Source organism: Phyllobates terribilis, unplaced genomic scaffold (genome assembly GCF_046119375.1).
Source record: "Phyllobates terribilis strain yellow unplaced genomic scaffold, ASM4611937v1 Scaffold_11__3_contigs__length_659146591, whole genome shotgun sequence".
NCBI lineage: Eukaryota > Metazoa > Chordata > Amphibia > Anura > Dendrobatidae > Phyllobates > Phyllobates terribilis.
This window is the reverse complement of record NW_027362771.1, coordinates 584,396,621-584,414,782: the sequence shown is the minus strand read 5'-3', so window position 1 is coordinate 584,414,782 and position 18,162 is coordinate 584,396,621. Positions and strand designations below refer to the sequence as shown.

The 18,162-nt window shown below is 44.8% G+C and overlaps 1 protein-coding gene across 2 annotated transcripts in view; it reads left to right on the top strand.

Moving 5' to 3' along the window:
• The first annotated feature begins 13,063 nt into the window (after window positions 1-13,063).
• The window catches only part of MAST1 (microtubule associated serine/threonine kinase 1), a 106,731-nt gene continuing 101,632 nt past the window's right edge, over window positions 13,064-18,162 (top strand). For both annotated transcript variants that reach the window (XM_073654296.1, XM_073654295.1), the window contains exon 1: window positions 13,064-13,189. In XM_073654296.1, the coding sequence (XP_073510397.1) occupies window positions 13,151-13,189 (39 nt within the window). In that variant the 5' untranslated portion in view covers window positions 13,064-13,150. The remainder of the gene's footprint in view (window positions 13,190-18,162) is intronic.

The following is an 18,162-nucleotide window of genomic DNA, read 5'->3' as shown; positions in this document are numbered from 1 at the left end:
AGGTAAAAAATGCATATGTGTTTTTAGGGCATTTCCACTGAGGAAACGTACTAAAAACGCAGGTAATCCACACATGACTTATTAGGCTGGGTGCCCACCTAGCGTTTTTCAAGCGTTTATGCTGAGGATTTTCCGCAGCATAAACGCTTGTGAAACGCTAGGTAATCCGCACCCCATGGTCCCCAAGGGGATTCCGCATGTTCTATGCACATGCTGCGGATTTTTCCGCAGCGTTTATGCTGCGTACAAAAATCCGCAGCATGTCATTTAATTTTGCGGAAGCGCAGCGGAACTCCCGCCATTGACTTGCATTGAAACGCATAGAAACCGCGACTGTACATATGTACAAGCGGCTTCTATGCGTCTCTATGTGCGGATGGTACCCAGTTCTGGAGGAGAGGAGGCTCTCATCCAGACCTGGGTACCATTCTACCTGTAAAAAAAGAATAAAATAACAAATAAAGTTTATACTCACCTTTCCGAAGGCTTCTCTCTGAATGCCGGCATCGCTTGAGGACCTGCGGTGACGTCACAGTCATGTGACCGCAGGCCCTTCACCGATCTGTCTCGCGATATGCCGGCAGCCGGGAACCAAGACAGGAACGAGCGCTGCAGCCACGCCGGGGCCTCGGGGGTGAGTATAGCTTTATTTGTTTTAATTTTTACGGTTCACACTGTATAAATCCATGCTGTTTGCATGGATTTATATAGTGTGACCTAGTTGTCAAGCACTTTCCAAGTGATGCTATCGCCTGGAAAGCGCTTGTCAATCTGCATGCGGAAACGCATGTGGATCCGCATGTATTCTGCAGGAAAAACGCATGTACAATCTGCATGCGTTTTTTCTGCCAAGGAGATGCAGAAATCCTGCAGAAATTTTCTGCTTCATTTCTGCATCGTGGGCACATAGCCTTAAATGAAGTTTTGTCAAAATCAAATAATAGGAAGCGTCAAAAAGCAAAGCAGCTTTATTTAAAACTACATACCAACAACATACAAAAACCACAGCATAAAAAAAACAATAAAAACGCATGTAAAAAAATGCATTGAAAATAATGCATGCAAATTAATTTAGCTAATAGGTGCAGAAAATCTGCAACATCTGAAACTCACCAAATACTCAACTGTACTTCCAGTATTGGCGGGTGTTCCCAGGTTCTAATAATGAAGCTGCATGGGCCTTACAATAATGTTGCCATTGGGAAACCAAACATTTGCTGCTGTTGATGGATCTCGGCGTGACTTTATTCATTCAAAAATTGATTTACTAATAAATATAATCATACAGTATATGAACTCTTGTAATTATACATGTATTCCATATTACCAAAGCCATACTAAGATCCATCAACGGCAGTTTATTCCAAAAATCAGCAGAAGTTATTTCTGCAGCACAAAAAGTGAAAAACAAAGGGCTAATTTTATACTGATCAATAAATGAGAACAAATGTTCCTAGGAGAGCTTATTTCCCGATCATTAGCTGTTCTAAACAGGCCATCAACGACCCCATGAATGAGCAGAACACTTGTGAGTCGGAAGCAATGATATTTAAACTTGCTTAAAAATCGTCATTCTCATCGTCATCAGCAGCACATCGTCAATCGTCATCGGCAGCACATCGTCAATCGCCATCGGCAGCACATCGTCTTGTGTAATCTGGAGGTGTGCTGTTAATAGGGGTGCTTCTACCACGAGGCGAGATGAGCATCTTGCCTCAGGCAGTGATTTGGGGTGAGTCTAAGGGGGCGTCATTCTCCGCCCCCTGGGAGCAGAGCCTGTCCAGCCATAGGCCACATCAACTAAGGACGCTGATACTGTTATGTTAGCAGCTTAGTGGAGCAGGGAGCTGATGGCTATTTGATCCCTGCTCCACCACTTACTCCGGCAGGCTACATCTGGCCTGTTGGAGGCTGGCACCACGCAGGGAACGTTGGGCGCTGCGATGATGCCACTACATTGCGCTGTCCACGAAGAGGTTGCAGACGACTGAAAACAGGATTATGTAAATGTAAGTTTGATTTTAAATTCTGTGGGGAACTTGTGGCATCATATGAGGGTTCGTATTGTGGGGCCATCATACTGTGCATAGGAAGCTATGGGGGAATTTTACTGTGTATAGAAAGCTGTGGGGACATCATACTGTATAAAAGAAGCTGTAGAGACATCCTACGATATATAGGGAGCTGTTAGGGCATCATACTGTGTATGTGACACTCCCCCTGGGCCGTGGGGTACTCGATGCCGGGCCGGGCGTGGCTATGGGAGATGTCACAGTGGCGGTGACCCGGTCTGTGACCCAGGGCAGTCAATCAAAAGGGGTTTATTTACAGGGGATTTATAGTTTTTATATAAAGTTCGTGACGCCACCTGTGGTATGCGGCAAAAGGGAGCCTCCGCTGCGGTGCAAAACCTCTGGAGCTGTTGTTGATGCAGCAGGGTTGGTTTAGCTCTCCACTGGTAGAGCTTAGCTCCAGGGCAGTGTAGATGTTGCTGGGCATTGTAGTGATGTGTAGTGCAGGGGGTGATGGTGCAGCAGTAATTCACAGAGACAGTGGGGTGCAGTCTTCAGAGTTTACTCACAGTTGCTAAGTTCCTCAGGTTGCACTGTACAGATTACAGTCTCCCACGTCACACTGCGTTCACCAGGCAGGGGTTCAGCATTCCCTCAGGTAATTCAAGAGCGCTTAACGGGACCCCTTTCTATGTGCCTTTCTCAGTCGTCTTCCTGCGCTGGCTCTCACCCTCCTGCCCTGCGCCTCACAATCAGTGTCCCAAGCCGGTAGCCTCGGATCTTGTCGGGCGACCTGCAGTCCCCTGGACCCTCTGTGACCACCTTTTCGGCGATGTAAATGTGGCTGTGGCAACTGCACCCTAAAAGTACAGAAGCCTCTGGTTTCTAGCTGAGCCTTGTAGTTCTCCACTAGTTTAGGGGCCGGTCCCCTCTCTGTGGCTTGATCCTTCCACACCTGGTAGATTTGGGCGTACGGGTGGCCTCCAGCACTGCCCGTACCCCTAGGATCCCCTCATTCCTCCTGGAGCCTTCCTTCCTGCTCCTCTCTCCTTCACAGCCTTGGGTCTCTCACTAGGCCCTCCTCCTGAGCAGAGCTCCTGCTGAGTTCCTGCTCCCCTCAACTCCACTGACTGACTGGCCTCACTTCCCAAGATGGTTCCCTCTTTTATATCACTTTCTTTCCTGTGCTCCCCTGAACTACGTCCTCCACCCACACCCACTACATGGTTTCACCCTCCAACTAGGGACCAGGGACTGTGCTCTCCCTTAGGAGAAATCTCGCCCTGCCCTGCTGAAGTGGATGTGTTGGATGCAGGTGTTAGGGTCCCGGGCAGTACTCCTTCCTTACCTGAGAGTGGGATACAACACCTCTGGGTGAGATGCAGTACCTCTGTGGCGACTGAACCCGCAGGGGCGCCTCATACCCCCTTGGTAAAACACAGCACGTCCGTGGGCTGGAACAGAGTAAAACACAAAATATTTTTAAAGACATGCAATTTTTAGAATGCATTCGCATATAAGATCATAAACATAACATTTCTTCCCTTTATGGGAGGCACATTTCTTGAACGTTACATAGTACTAGACTAGCTTGCAAACATTATAAAACTTTCTTCAATTAAACTCTTTTCACTGGTATAAACACGTTTCTCACATATAAAACAATTTTTCTTGGCTGGCTACAGCACGATCTGTAACCAGGTGTCCATTCCACTGAACAAGGTGCAATTTGAGGGACCCGTCCGAAAACCCTCAACGTAGGCCCTGGGCGTGGCTGCAGGGCATAGGTGATCCTGGTGTTGGACCACGTCTTCGGCCACGCCAAATGGGTTTTTGTTCTGAGGTCATGTTGGTTGCATAAAACCAATAAGTGGCACTTTATGAAGTGCAAACTATATACATGTAAAAGTTTGTAGCTGCTCACCGTCCACGAGCTAAATGTCTCTATACCCTTACCGGGTAATTATGAAAACACACTCAACACTTTTGAAACTCGCAATGTTTTTGCTGTACCCTTCCGGGTAACTATGTACAGTACTTTTCAGCAGTTCAATAATGGTGCTCCCTCCGGGAAAGCACCTGTCCACAATAGGCTGGCCCAGCCGGGTCATCAGCTCTAGATGGCAAGGGTTCGCACTCCTCCACCACCCTGTGGAAGTTCAGGGCATACCAGCCCCTCTCACCTCTATGCCTGGTGTAGGTGACGTAGTCACCAGGGTCGAGATTCCGGTCTGGATGTCCTTCCTTCAAGTGGGACTCCACGTCCCTCCTATTGACGAAGAGATCCGTCTCGGTATATGGGTCCCGGATGAATCCCCATCCTCCATCCAGGTTAAACTTCACTATGGTTCCGTCGGCACGGGGACCATGTGCAGCTTCTCTGTTTTTGCGGGCCCGGGCCTTCTCCTCCATGTTCCGGGCCTCTAGTCTCTCCCAGCACACCCGCCGGAGGTGCCACTCTTTTTCCAGCTGCGCCAGCTCCCTCTTGCAGTGCTCCACCCGGCGCGCAGCCTCGGCTCTGGTTTTCCGGGGAAACCCCATGAGGTCCCCCCCCAGGGTTGTCCCACAGGAACTGGTCCTCTTCCCTCCCGAAGATGGCTAAGGGCTCAGGAGCGGGTAACAGCGGGAGTCTTCGGTCTTTCACCTCCGCGGACCAATCCCAAGGCAGACGCCCGTACACCCACTCAGGTGTCGGAGGCGGTGGCTCCTGCAAGGGGCCTAGGAGCGGGCCAGCGTCACTGGTGCCCGGGGTGACAATTCCGGGCTCCGAGGTACGTTTAGGGCGTGCGCACCCGGGGACGGATGATATTCAAGGAGGGCTAGGAACCGATCGTCGCTTTCCATGCCCGGGGAAGGAGGGCTTTGAAGGGGGACCGGGAGCTGGCTTGTGTCGGTAGCGCCCGATGTAGAAGGCTCCGGGACCAGGAGCGGAGCGGGCGCATGCGCGCCCGGGTACGGAGGTTCCAGCATGGGGCCCAGGAGCAGATCACATCTTTCAGCGCCCGGGGCAGGGAGCTCTACCAGGGGGCCCAGGAGCAGGTCAGCGCTTTCAGCGCCCGGGACAGGGAGTCTTCTCTTACCTGCTGCCGCTCCTGTGCTGCACGCTATCTCCTGGTTCTGGTCAGGCTCCGCCGGGGCTGGGGCGCTGCTGGTCACTTGCAGCGCTGACTGCTGCCGGGTCACCAACTTCTCCATCAGCTTTGCTCTCCAGGCAGCAATCGCAGCTCGCTGGGCCTCTTCCATCCTCCTGCCTAGTCCTTGCATTTCATCCCGGATGAAGCTGGTGTCCTCCAAAGACAACTTGGCTAGCATCCCCTCTACAGTGAGAGGTTCTGCTGCGGGCTGCAGACCACAAGCCGGAGCTTCAGGCTGACCTCCTTCCATCTTGCCTGCCGGGTGTGGTCTGTCTAGACTGCTTGAGACCACACCCTATCTCCGTTTTCTTCTTTTTTCCTCTCCCCTTTCTGGGGCGGTCCCATGGCTCCTTGCTGTCGGCCACACCTGGGGACAGCTCCCTCATCTTGATGGACACATCTACATACATGGTCCTTGCTGCTTGGGGCGTGCTCCACTTTTGGCACCATTCTGGGACCCGGCCCACGATTGGAGGTTCTATGTTGTCCTTGATAACACACATAATGGCGCCCATTCTTCTGGGGCGGGCGCCACATTCTGTATAGAACACAGTCTCTAGGCGCACAATACCCGGTGATAATGGGTGGGTTCATATCCTGTTTGTGACGCCAAAGTTGACGTTCCCCCTGGGCCGTGGGGTACTCGGTGCCAGGCCGGTCGTGGCTATGGGAGATGTCACAGTGGCAGTGACCCGGTCCGTGACCCAGGGCGGTCAATCAAAAGGGGTTTATTTACAGGGGATTTATAGTTTTTATATACAGTTCGACGCCACCTGTGGTATGCGGCAAAAGGGAGCCGCCGCTGCGGTGCAGAACCTCTGGAGCTGTTGTTGATGCAGCAGAGTTGGTTTAGTTCTCCACAGGTAGAGCTTAGCTCCAGGGCAGTGTAGATGTTGTAGATGTTGCTGGGCATTGTAGTGCAGTGTAGTGCAGGGGGTGATGGCGCAGCAGTAATTCACAGAGACAGTGGGGTGCAGTCTTCAGAGTTTACTCACCGTTGCTAAGTTCCTCAGGTTGCACTGTACAGATTACAGCCTCCCACATCACACTGCGTTCACCAGGCAGGGGTTCAGCAATCCCTCAGGTAATTCAAGAGCGCTTAACGGGACCCCTTTCTGTGTGCCTTTCTCAGTCGTCTTCCTGCGCTGGCTCTCACCCTCCTGCCCTGCGCCTCGCAATCAGTGTCCCAATCCGGTAGCCTCGGATCTTGTCGGGCGACCTGCAGTCCCCTGGACCCTCTGTGACCACCTTTTCGGCGATGTAATTGTGGCTGTGGCTACTGCACCCTAAAAGTACAGAAGCCTCTGGTTTCTAGCTGAGCCTTGTAGTTCTCCACTAGTTTAGGGGCCGGTCCCCTCTGCGGCTTGATCCTTCCACACCTGGTAGATTTGGGCGTACAGATGGCCTCCAGCACTGACTGGCCTCACTTCCCAAGAAGGTTCCCTCTTTTATATCACTTTCTTTCCTGTGCTCCCCTGAACTACGCCCTCCACCCACACCCACTACATAGTTCCACCCCCCAGCTAGGGACCAGGGACTGTGCTATCCCTTAGGAGCAATCTCGCCCTGCTGAAGTGGATGTGTTGGATGCAGGTGTTAGGGACCCGGGCAGCACTCTATCCTTACCTGAGAGTGAGGTACCACACCTCTGGGTGAGATGCAGTACCTCTGTGGCGACTGAACCCGCAGGGGCGCCACATATGTATGTATATGTATATGTATATATATATATATATATATATATATATATATATATATATATATAGGGAGTTGTGGAGACATCATACTATAAATAGGGAGCTGTTAGGGCATCATACTGTGTATGTGTACATATATATATAGGGAGCTGTGGAGGACATCGTACTATATATAGGGAGCTGTAGGGGCATCATACTGTGTGTATATACAGGTGCTTCTCACTAAATTAGAATATCATCAAAAAGTTAATTTATTTCAGTTATTCAATACAAAAAGTGAAACTCGTATATTATATAGAGACATTACAGAGTGATCTATTTCAAGTGTTTATTTCTGTTAATGTTGATGATTATGGCTTACAGCCAATGAAAACACAAAAGTCATTATCTCAGTAAATTAAAATAATTAACAGAAAACACCTGCAAAGGCTTCCAATGCGTTTAAAAAGGTCCCTTAGTCTCTTTCAGTAGGCTCCACAATCATGGGGGAGACTGCTGACTTGACAGATGTCCAGAAGGCAGTCATTGACACACTCCACAAGGAGGATAAGCCACAAAAGGTCATTTCTAAAGACGCTGGCTGTTCACAGAGTGCTGTATCCAAGTATATTAATGGAAAGTTGAGTGGAAGGAAAAAGTGTGGTAGAAAAAGCTGCATAAGCAACCGGGATAACCGCAGCCTGGAAAGGATTAAGAAAAGGCCATTCAAACATTTGGGGGAGATTCACAAGGAGTGGACTGCTGCTGGAGTCACTGCTTCAAGAGCCACCACACACAGACGTATCCAGCACATGGGCTACAAGTGTCACATTCCTTGTGTCAAGCCACTCATGACCAATAGACAACGCCAGAAGCGTCTTACCTGGGCCAAGGAGAAAGACCTGGACTGTTCTCAGTGGTCCAAGGTGTTGTTTTCAGATGAAAGTAAATTTTGCATTTCATTTGGAAATCAAGGTCCCGGAGTCTGGAGGGAGAGTGGAGAGGCCACAATCCAAGCTGCTGGAGGTCTAGTGTGAAGTCTCCACAATCAGTGATGGTTTGGGGGCCATGTCATCTGCTGGTGGAGGTCCACTGTGTTTTATCAAGACCAAAGTCAGCGCAGCCGTCTACCAGGACATTAGAGCATTTCATGCTTCCCTCTGCCGACAAGCTTTTTGGAGATGGAAATGCCATTCTCCAGCAGGACTTGGCCCCTGTCCACACGGCCAAAAGTACCAATACCTGGTTTACACACAACAGTATCACTGTGCTTGATTGGCAGCAAACTCGCCTGACCTTAACCCCATAGAGAATCTATTATAGAGAATCTATGGGGTATTGTCAAGAGGAAGATGAGAGACACCAGACCCAACAATGCAGACGAGCTGAAGGCTGCTATCAAAGCCACCTGGACTTCCATAACACCTCAGCAGGGCCACAGGCTGATCGCCTCCATGCCACATTGTCGCATTGATGCAGTAATTGATGCAAAAGGAGCCCGACCAAGTATTGAGGGCATTTACTGAACATACATTTCAGTAGGCCAACATTTTGGATTTTAAAAACATTTTTCAAGCTGTTGTTATAAAGTATTCTAATTTACTGAGATAATGACTTTTGTGTTTTCATTGGCTGTAAGCCATAATCATCAACATTAACAGAAATAAACACTTGAAATAGATCCCTCTGTGTGTAATGACTCTATATAATATAGGAGTTTCACTTTTTGTATTGAAGAACTGAAATAAATTAACTTTTTGATGATATTCTAAGTTTGTGAGATGCACCTGTATATAGGGAGCTGTGAAGGACATGATACTGTGTATAGGGAGCTGTGGGGGACTTCATGCTCTATATAGGGAGCTGTGGGTATGATCATACTATATATAGGGAACTGTGAGGACAGCATACTGTATATAGGGAGTTGGGGAATTATACTGTATATAGGGGCTGTTGGGCCATCATACTGTATATAAGAGGCTATGGGGGAATTATACTGTATATATAGTGGCTTACAAAAGTATTCACCCCTTTGACTTTTTACCTATTTTGTTACATTACAACCTGTGTTTAAATATTTTTCTAATCCGATTTGTGTGTTATGCATCAGCACTAAATAGTTGGTGAAGTGAGAAAAATATAGGCATAAGTTAAATGTATGCAATCAAATAACTAAAAATTGGCATGTGCATATGTATTCACCCCTTTTGCTATGAAGCTCCCAGAAGAAGGATAATCCAAAACGCGCGTTGGGGTGAGTGCCACACTTGCTCTCCTGGACCACTAAGGTATTGTTACCATTACATATCTTACATCTATCTTGCATGGCTGCCTTCTATATTATTACTCATGATCCATTGTGACAGCTCTATTACAATACTATCTGATGGGCATGTGTTTGGACTTCTTTCTTCCATATAGCCTTTTGTACTAATCGCTATATACCTGAAGGGTGTAGTGGTTGATGTGTCTTTCATACTTGGCTTATGCAGTTGAAGGATTTTATTTCTGACAGTATTCTGACATTTGGTTCCTAGTTGTAAATTCTTATAGTACTTCTCATATCCATTATACCAGATGATAGCACTACCCATTTGTGTTATTTATTGTTTTTACTACTTTATATTTCCATATAATTAGTGCTCACTTCTGCTTGTTACCCTCTTGGATACTAATTGCTTGCTACATACATCTATATATACGTATATACATGCCACATGTCCTGCTTCGTCCCCTTTTTTCTTCTGTGGCCCCTCTTTTCACTGTGGTCCAGTGGTTTAATCATTCATATTATTGTTTAAAATTAAGCTGTATTTTTATCTAAGTGTGGGCACCCGTTTTCTACAGTGCCACCATTTAACCAACTGAATAAAGCTTTTTTACTTTCATGCCATTGTCTAGCTTTGACCTTTCTTATGACCACATGTTCGGTGTTTCTTTTTTTGGGCTCATAATTCTTCCGAATGGTCTGCCATTCATCTCCTAGCAAATATATGTCCAGGTTATCTTCTACTTTGTGTGACATACACATCACTTTGCGGTTTGACATATATTATTTGATCAGTTCAGAATATACTGTACTTTGTTAAGAAATTGGTATTGTGTTCGGTTGGCTCTCTCCAGATCATTGGGACTGCAAAAGGCACAGATTGCATCTTCCCATGAAACCGCTGGGTAAGATGTGATGCACATCTATTGCAGCATGTGTGCAGCCCAACTTTTGTCCTGATCTCCTATTCTGCAGCCAAAATACAGGTTGTAGGCTTTCCTTATCATGATAGTCAAGTTTCGCCTTTGTGACGCAAAATTGACTTCTCAGCATATGTAGCAAAAACTATCCGCTTTGCTAATGCAAGAACGAGACATATCTGAAAAAAAACCCATATAGAAACATGTTAATATGCGACAAATTTATCACCTCCGAAGAAAACCCTTCTGGTCGTCAAAGGGAATTATAGCAGACTCTTTGGAACCGGATTCCAGTTATGAACATTGTTTTTTTTCTGACAGTCGTAGGTCTTACAGTTATGGGAGACATGCTGTTGTGACAATGTGGCGGACTTAACACATTTACTAACATCATTAAGAGGCCTGTGCATCAGTCCCAAATTCATTTCGGACCGATGGATAGTGATATACTGTACATGCCATGTTTCCTATCTTTGGAAAGCTAAAATCATGATAGGAAATATGCCATTAATATCTCCAGCCCGGGATATCCAGGTGGGCAGATATCCTGAAAAATGGGGATCTCGTAATTTTTTGGGACTTTAGCCACATCCCATTGACCAGCCCCCATATCAGCTCACCAATGGGATTTATGTGAGAGTGACTTTTATATAATAAATGCAGATTCTGAATTATAGTCATTGTCAGTCCTGGAAGATACAGTCCGCTGTAGTTCTGTACAGTTTTCAAAGGAGAGCTTCCTTCCACTAAGATCTGCTCCATTTCCGTGACATCAGGTCTAGTACTTTTCTTTGTTATCCCTTTTATGTAATTATAGATACACTGACGAGCAAAAGGGTAACAATTTCTTTAACTTTTGACTTTCAGGCTCCATATCTCACCATCCACTACTGCTTCGAACGTGAGACTACCATCATTTTATAGACAATCATCTTGGCTATCTCTTACATAAATTTGACTTACAACTATTTAGCATACAATTAGTTATGCAGATTCTTGTCCTGTCCCTGCATTGTTACTGTTTTGCTCCTGATGGTGGAAAAATCTTTTTCTTCCTGTATTCTACAAATTACAACATGTTGTCACATTCCCTAATAGCTCAGTGTGTTATTAGTTGATTCCCAAGCGAAAGGTCACTGGTTCGAATCGAGGAGCAGCCATGAAGAAGACTTCCCAATAAAAGACAAACAGCATCATCAGCTCATTGACAGCGGTCTCTCGGCCAAGAAAGTGCCAAACTGCATCATGTGAGCGCCATGACAGCTGGAAGGTACAAAATGAAGTCCATCCATTCAAAAGCCAAGAGGTGGACGTCCAGGCAAAATATCGGAGTCAACAAGTTGTCTCATCAGAAGGTCTACCAGTTCTAACAAACCCGGCAGTGGAGGTGGCTCGTATGCTTCGTAATTATGAGATCACAGACGTTCCTGCAAGTACCATGCGACGCACGTTACGCAAGTGGACAGTAGAAGATTGGAAACTGGTGATTTGGAGCGATGAGACAAAAGTCAATAGACTAGGTTCTGATGGGTGCACATGGGTCTGGAAGAAACAAGGGGAAAAGGGGCTAGCAGATGGAGAAATTGAAGGAACTGTCAAGTTTGGTGGAGGAAGCCTGATGAGGTTGTTTCACAGCCAAAGGCGTTGGATACTTGACCAGGATCGATGATAGTCTCAGTGTTGAGCTATATGTGATTATCCTACAAGACGAGTTACTTCATATACTCGAGTACTATGGGTATGAAATAATTTGTTTAATCTGTATAACTATATGTATTTAAATATTATTCAATAAAATTATACTTTTTAATATTAAAAGGAAACTCTCTCTTTACCTTGGTTATTCTAGTGCACTTTTTTCTATACGATTTTGCATTTTTGGTGCTTAAAGAGGTTGTCCACTACTTTTTCATTGGTCATCAATGTCTCATCGGCCAGGGTCCGACATCCGACACCCCCGCCAATCATCTGTTCTTGGTGTCTGATCGGCTTCCGCCTGCTGGAAATACTCACTTGCGGAGCCGGCCGTCTTCTGACAGTGGTCACCACAAGGTAATGCACATCTGCCTCCTATTGATTTGAAAAGGAGGCAGATGTGCAGTACCAAGACTCGGCCACTACCAGAAGACGGAGCTGCTCCACAAGTGAGTATTTCCAGCAGACGGAAGCCGATCAGACATTGAGGGTCATCAATGAAAAAGTAGTGGACAACCTCTTTAACCAAATGGAAAGTCCTACAATTCACAGTACAAAATTTTTACAATTTTTATTAGTATTCATTATTTCTCACTATTACGTTTGTGCTCATGCTGGGTGCTAATATTTGCTTGCAGCAATAAGTCCGACCCTAAATCCGATTGATCACCTGTGGAGAGATCTTGCAATTGCTTTTGGGAGAAGACGCCTTCACATATGAGAGACCTGGAGCAGTTTACAAAGGAAGAGTCCAAGATTCCAGCAGAGGAGTAAGAAGCTGATGGTTATAGGAAGCGATTGATTGCAGTCATTTATTCCAAAGGAGGGTGCAACCAAATATTAAGCTAAGGGTGCCAACAATTTTGTCCGGCCCATTTTTGGGGTTTTATGTGAAATTATATCCAATTTGCCTTTTTTTTCTCTGTTTTTTTTTTGTGTTGATCCAATAAACACAAAGGAAGAAAACGTGTTTAGCATAACGTGTATAATTGCAATAATTTTCTGGGAGAAATACTTCATTTTCTGGAACAATTTCAAGGGTTCCAACACTTCCGGCCATGACTGTATATACACTGTCTGTATACAGTGCAATGGGCTCTCCCCTGCAGCCTGCTCTGTATATTTGGGATTTTGGGATCAGCACCAGGGACAGCTCCCTGATGTTTGGGGGGCAGGAGTCTCTCTCCCCTCCTTGCCCTGTACCTGTCCCATATATCAGGACCCGCCTGTAGGGCTGATTCCTGTGTATTTGAGGTCTCCCTCCCTCGGTGACACAGGAGGGCGCTGATCTTTTGTGTGGCTGTATTACTGGAGCTGTGTCAGGCTCCTTCCTCCCACCCCTCCTCTCTCTTCTCCTCCCTCTTCTCTCTCTTGCTCTCTCCTTTCCTGCCTGTCTCTTCCCCCTCCCTGTCTCATTCTCTCTGTTCCGCACTCTCCATATGACATGGATGATTCTGCCATCATCAGACGCAGGAGGCTGCAGGTACAGTGCTGCTCCACATCCATTCATCCACCCTCTTGTCTGTAGCTGTGATTGCTGGATACTAGAGCATGCAGGTCTCACATCTCCAGGGTTATTTACTGTAATGCTCCATCATTTTCTGTCTCCTGGCATATCTTCACTGCCATTCTCTGTGGCCATACCTACATGTACCCCATAAGGGTGTGTGATATATACCTGTCATATGTAAGCACATGTCCTATCACTCCCTGCATACCCCATAACACTTATATCCTCCCTATATCTCACCCTATAACTCCACATATCCCCCTATATCTCCTCCTATTACTCCATATATCCTCCCTATATCTCCTCCTATTACTCCATATATCCTCCTATATATCCTCCTATTACTCCATATATCCTCCCTATATCTCCTCCTATTACTCCATATATCCTCCTATATCTCCTCCCATTACTCCACATATCCCCCTATATCTCCTCCTATTACTCCATATATCCCCCTATATCTCCCCTATTACTCCACATATCCCCCTATATCTCCTCCTATTACTCCATATATCATCCCTATATCTCCTCCTATTACTCCATATATCATCCCTATATCTCCTCCTATTACTCCATATATCCCCATATCTCCTCCTATTACTCCATATATCTTCCCTATATCTCCTCCTATTACTCCATATATCCTCCCTATATCTCCTCCTATTACTCCATATATCCCCCTATATCTCCTCCTATTACTCCATATATCCTCCCTATATCTCCTCCTATTACTCCATATATCCTCCCTATATCTCCTCCTATTACTCCATTTATCCCCCTATATCTCCTCCTATTACTCCATATATCCCCCTATATTCCCTCCTATTACTCCATATATCCCCCTATATCTCCTCCTATTACTCCATATATCCTCCCTATATCTCCTCTTATTACTCCATATATCCTCTCTATATCTCCTCCTACTTCTCCATATATCCTCCCTATATCTCCTCTTATTACTCCATATATCCCCCTATATCTCCTTCATTACTCCATATTCCTCCTATATCTCCTCCTATTACTCCATATATCCTCCCTATATCTCCTCCTATTACTCCATATATCCTCCCTATGTCTCCCCTATTACTCCATATATCCTCCCTATATCTCCTCCTATTACTCCATATATCCTCCCTATATCTCCTATTACTCCATATATCCCCCTATATCTCCTCCTATTACTCCATATATCCTCCCTATATCTCCCTCTATTACTCCATATATCCTCCCTATATCTCCTCCTATTACTCCATATATCCTCCTATATCTCCCCCTATTACTCCATATATCCTCCCTATGTCTCCCCTATTACTCCATATATCCTCCCTATATCTCCTCCTATTACTCCATATATCCTCCCTATATCTCCTATTACTCCATATATCCCCCTATATCTCCTCCTATTACTCCATATATCCTCCTATATCTCCCTCTATTACTCCATATATCCTCCCTATATCTCCTCCTATTACTCCATATATCCTCCCCTATATCTCCTCCTATTACTCCATATATCCTCCCTATATCTCCTCCTATTACTCCATATATCCTCCTATATCTCCCCCTATTACTCCATATATCCTTCCTATATCTCCTCCTATTACTCGATATATCCTCCTATATCTCCCCGTATTACTCCATATATCCTCCCCTATATCTCCCTCTATTACTCCATATATCCTCCCTATATCTCCTCCTATTACTCCATATATCCGCCTATATCTCCCCCTATTACTCCATATATCCTTCCTATATCTCCTCCTATTACTCCATATATCCTCCTATATCTCCCCCTATTACTCCATATATCCTTCCTATATCTCCCTCCTATTACTCCATATATCCTCCCCTATATCTCCCTCTATTACTCCATATATCCTCTCCTATTACTCCATATATCCTTCCTATATCTCCCCCTATTACTCCATATATCCTCCCTATATCTCCTCCTATTACTCCATATATCCTCCTATATCTCCTCCTATTACTCCATATATCCTCCCTATATCTCCTCCTATTACTCCATATATCCTCCTATATCTCCCCCTATTACTCCATATATCCTTCCTATATCTCCTCCTATTACTCCATATATCCTCCCTATATCTCCCTCTATTACTCCATATATCCTCCTATATCTCCCCCTATTACTCCATATATCCTTCCTATATCTCCTCCTATTACTCCATATATCCTTCCCTATATCTCCTCCTATTACTCCATATATCCTCCTATATCTCCCCCTATTACTCAATATATCTCCTCCTATTACTCCATATATCCTCCCTATATCTCCCTCTATTACTCCATATCTCCTCCCTATATCTCCTCCTATTACTCCATATATCCTCCTATATCTCCTCCTATTACTCCATACATCCTCCCTATATCTCCCCCTATTACTCCATATATCCTCCCTATGTCTCCCCTATTACTCCATATATCCTCCCTATATCTCCTCCTATTACTCCATATATCCCCCTATATCTCCTGCTATTACTCCATATATCCTCCCTATATCTCCTCCTATTACTCCATATATCCTCCCTATATCTCCTCCTATTACTCCATATATCCTCCCTATGTCTCCCCTATTACTCCATATATCCTCCCTATATCTCCTCCTATTACTCCATATATCCTCCTATATCTCCCCTATTGCTCCATATATCCTCCCCTATATCTCCCTCTATTACTCCATATATCCTCCCTATATCTCCTCCTATTACTCCATATATCCTCCCTATATCTCCTCCTATTTCTCCATATATCCTCCCTATATCTCCTCCTATTACTCCATATATCCTCCTATATCTCCCCCTATTACTCCATATATCCTTCCTATATCTCTTCCTATTACTCGATATATCCTCCTATATCTCCCCTTATTACTCCATATATCCTCCCCTATATCTCCCTCTATTACTCCATATATCCTCCCTATATCTCCTCCTATTACTCCATATATCCTCCTATATCTCCCCCTATTACTCCATATATCTTTCCTATATCTCCTCCTATTACTCCATATATTCTCCTATATCTCCCCCTATTACACCATATATCCTCCCCTATATCTCCCTCTATTACTCCATATATCTTCCTATATCTCCCCCTATTACTCCATATACCCTTCCTATATCTCCTCCTATTACTCCATATATCCTCCTATATCTCCCCCTATTACTCCATATATCCTCCCTATATATCCTCCTATTACTCCATATATCCCCCTATATCTCCTCCTATTACTCGATATATCCTCCTATATCTCCCCGTATTACTCCATATATCCTCCCCTATATCTCCCTCTATTACTCCATATATCCTCCCTATATCTCCTCCTATTACTCCATATATCCTCCTATATCTCCCCCTATTACTCCATATATCCTTCCTATATCTCCTCCTATTACTCCATATATCCTCCTATATCTCCCCCTATTACTCCATATATCCTTCCTATATCTCCTCCTATTACTCCATATATCCTCCCCTATATCTCCCTCTATTACTCCATATATCCTCTCCTATTACTCCATATGTCCTTCCTATATCTCCCCCTATTACTCCATATATCCTCCCTATATCTCCTCCTATTACTCCATATATCCTCCTATATCTCCTCCTATTACTCCATATATCCTCCTATATCTCCCCCTATTACTCCATATATCCTCCCTATATATCCTCCTATTACTCCATATATCCCCCTATATCTCCTCCTATTACTCCATATATCCTCCTATATCTCCCCCTATTACTCCATATATCCTTCCTATATCTCTTTCCTATTACTCGATATATCCTCCTATATCTCCCCCATTACTCCATATATCCTCCCCTATATCTCCCTCTATTACTCCATATATCCTCCCTATATCTCCTCCTATTACTCCATATATCCTCCTATATCTCCCCCTGTTACTCCATATATCTTTCCTATATCTCCTCCTATTACTCCATATATTCTCCTATATCTCCCCCTATTACACCATATATCCTCCCCTATATCTCCCTCTATTACTCCATATATCTTCCTATATCTCCCCCTATTACTCCATATACCCTTCCTATATCTCCTCCTATTACTCCATATATCCTCCTATATCTCCCCTATTACTCCATATATCCTCCCTATATATCCTCCTATTACTCCATATATCCCCCTATATCTCCTCCTATTACTCGATATATCCTCCTATATCTCCCCGTATTACTCCATATATCCTCCCCTATATCTCCCTCTATTACTCCATATATCCTCCCTATATCTCCTCCTATTACTCCATATATCCTCCTATATCTCCCCCTATTACTCCATATATCCTTCCTATATCTCCTCCTATTACTCCATATATCCTCCTATATCTCCCCCTATTACTCCATATATCCTTCCTATATCTCCTCCTATTACTCCATATATCCTCCCCTATATCTCCCTCTATTACTCCATATATCCTCTCCTATTACTCCATATATCCTTCCTATATCTCCCCCTATTACTCCATATATCCTCCCTATATCTCCTCCTATTACTCCATATATCCTCCTATATCTCCTCCTATTACTCCATATATCCTCCTATATCTCCCCCTATTACTCCATATATCCTCCCTATATATCCTCCTATTACTCCATATATCCCCCTTATATCTCCCTCTATTACTCCATATATCCTCCCTATATCTCCTCCTATTACTCCATATATCCTCCTATATCTCCCCCTATCATATATCCTTCCTATATCTCCTCCTATTACTCCATATATCCTCCCCTATATCTCCCTCTATTACTCCATATATCCTCTCCTATTACTCCATATATCCTTCCTATATCTCCCCCTATTACTCCATATATCCTCCCTATATCTCCTCCTATTACTCCATATATCCTCCTATATCTCCTCCTATTACTCCATATATCCTCCCTATATCTCCTCCTAT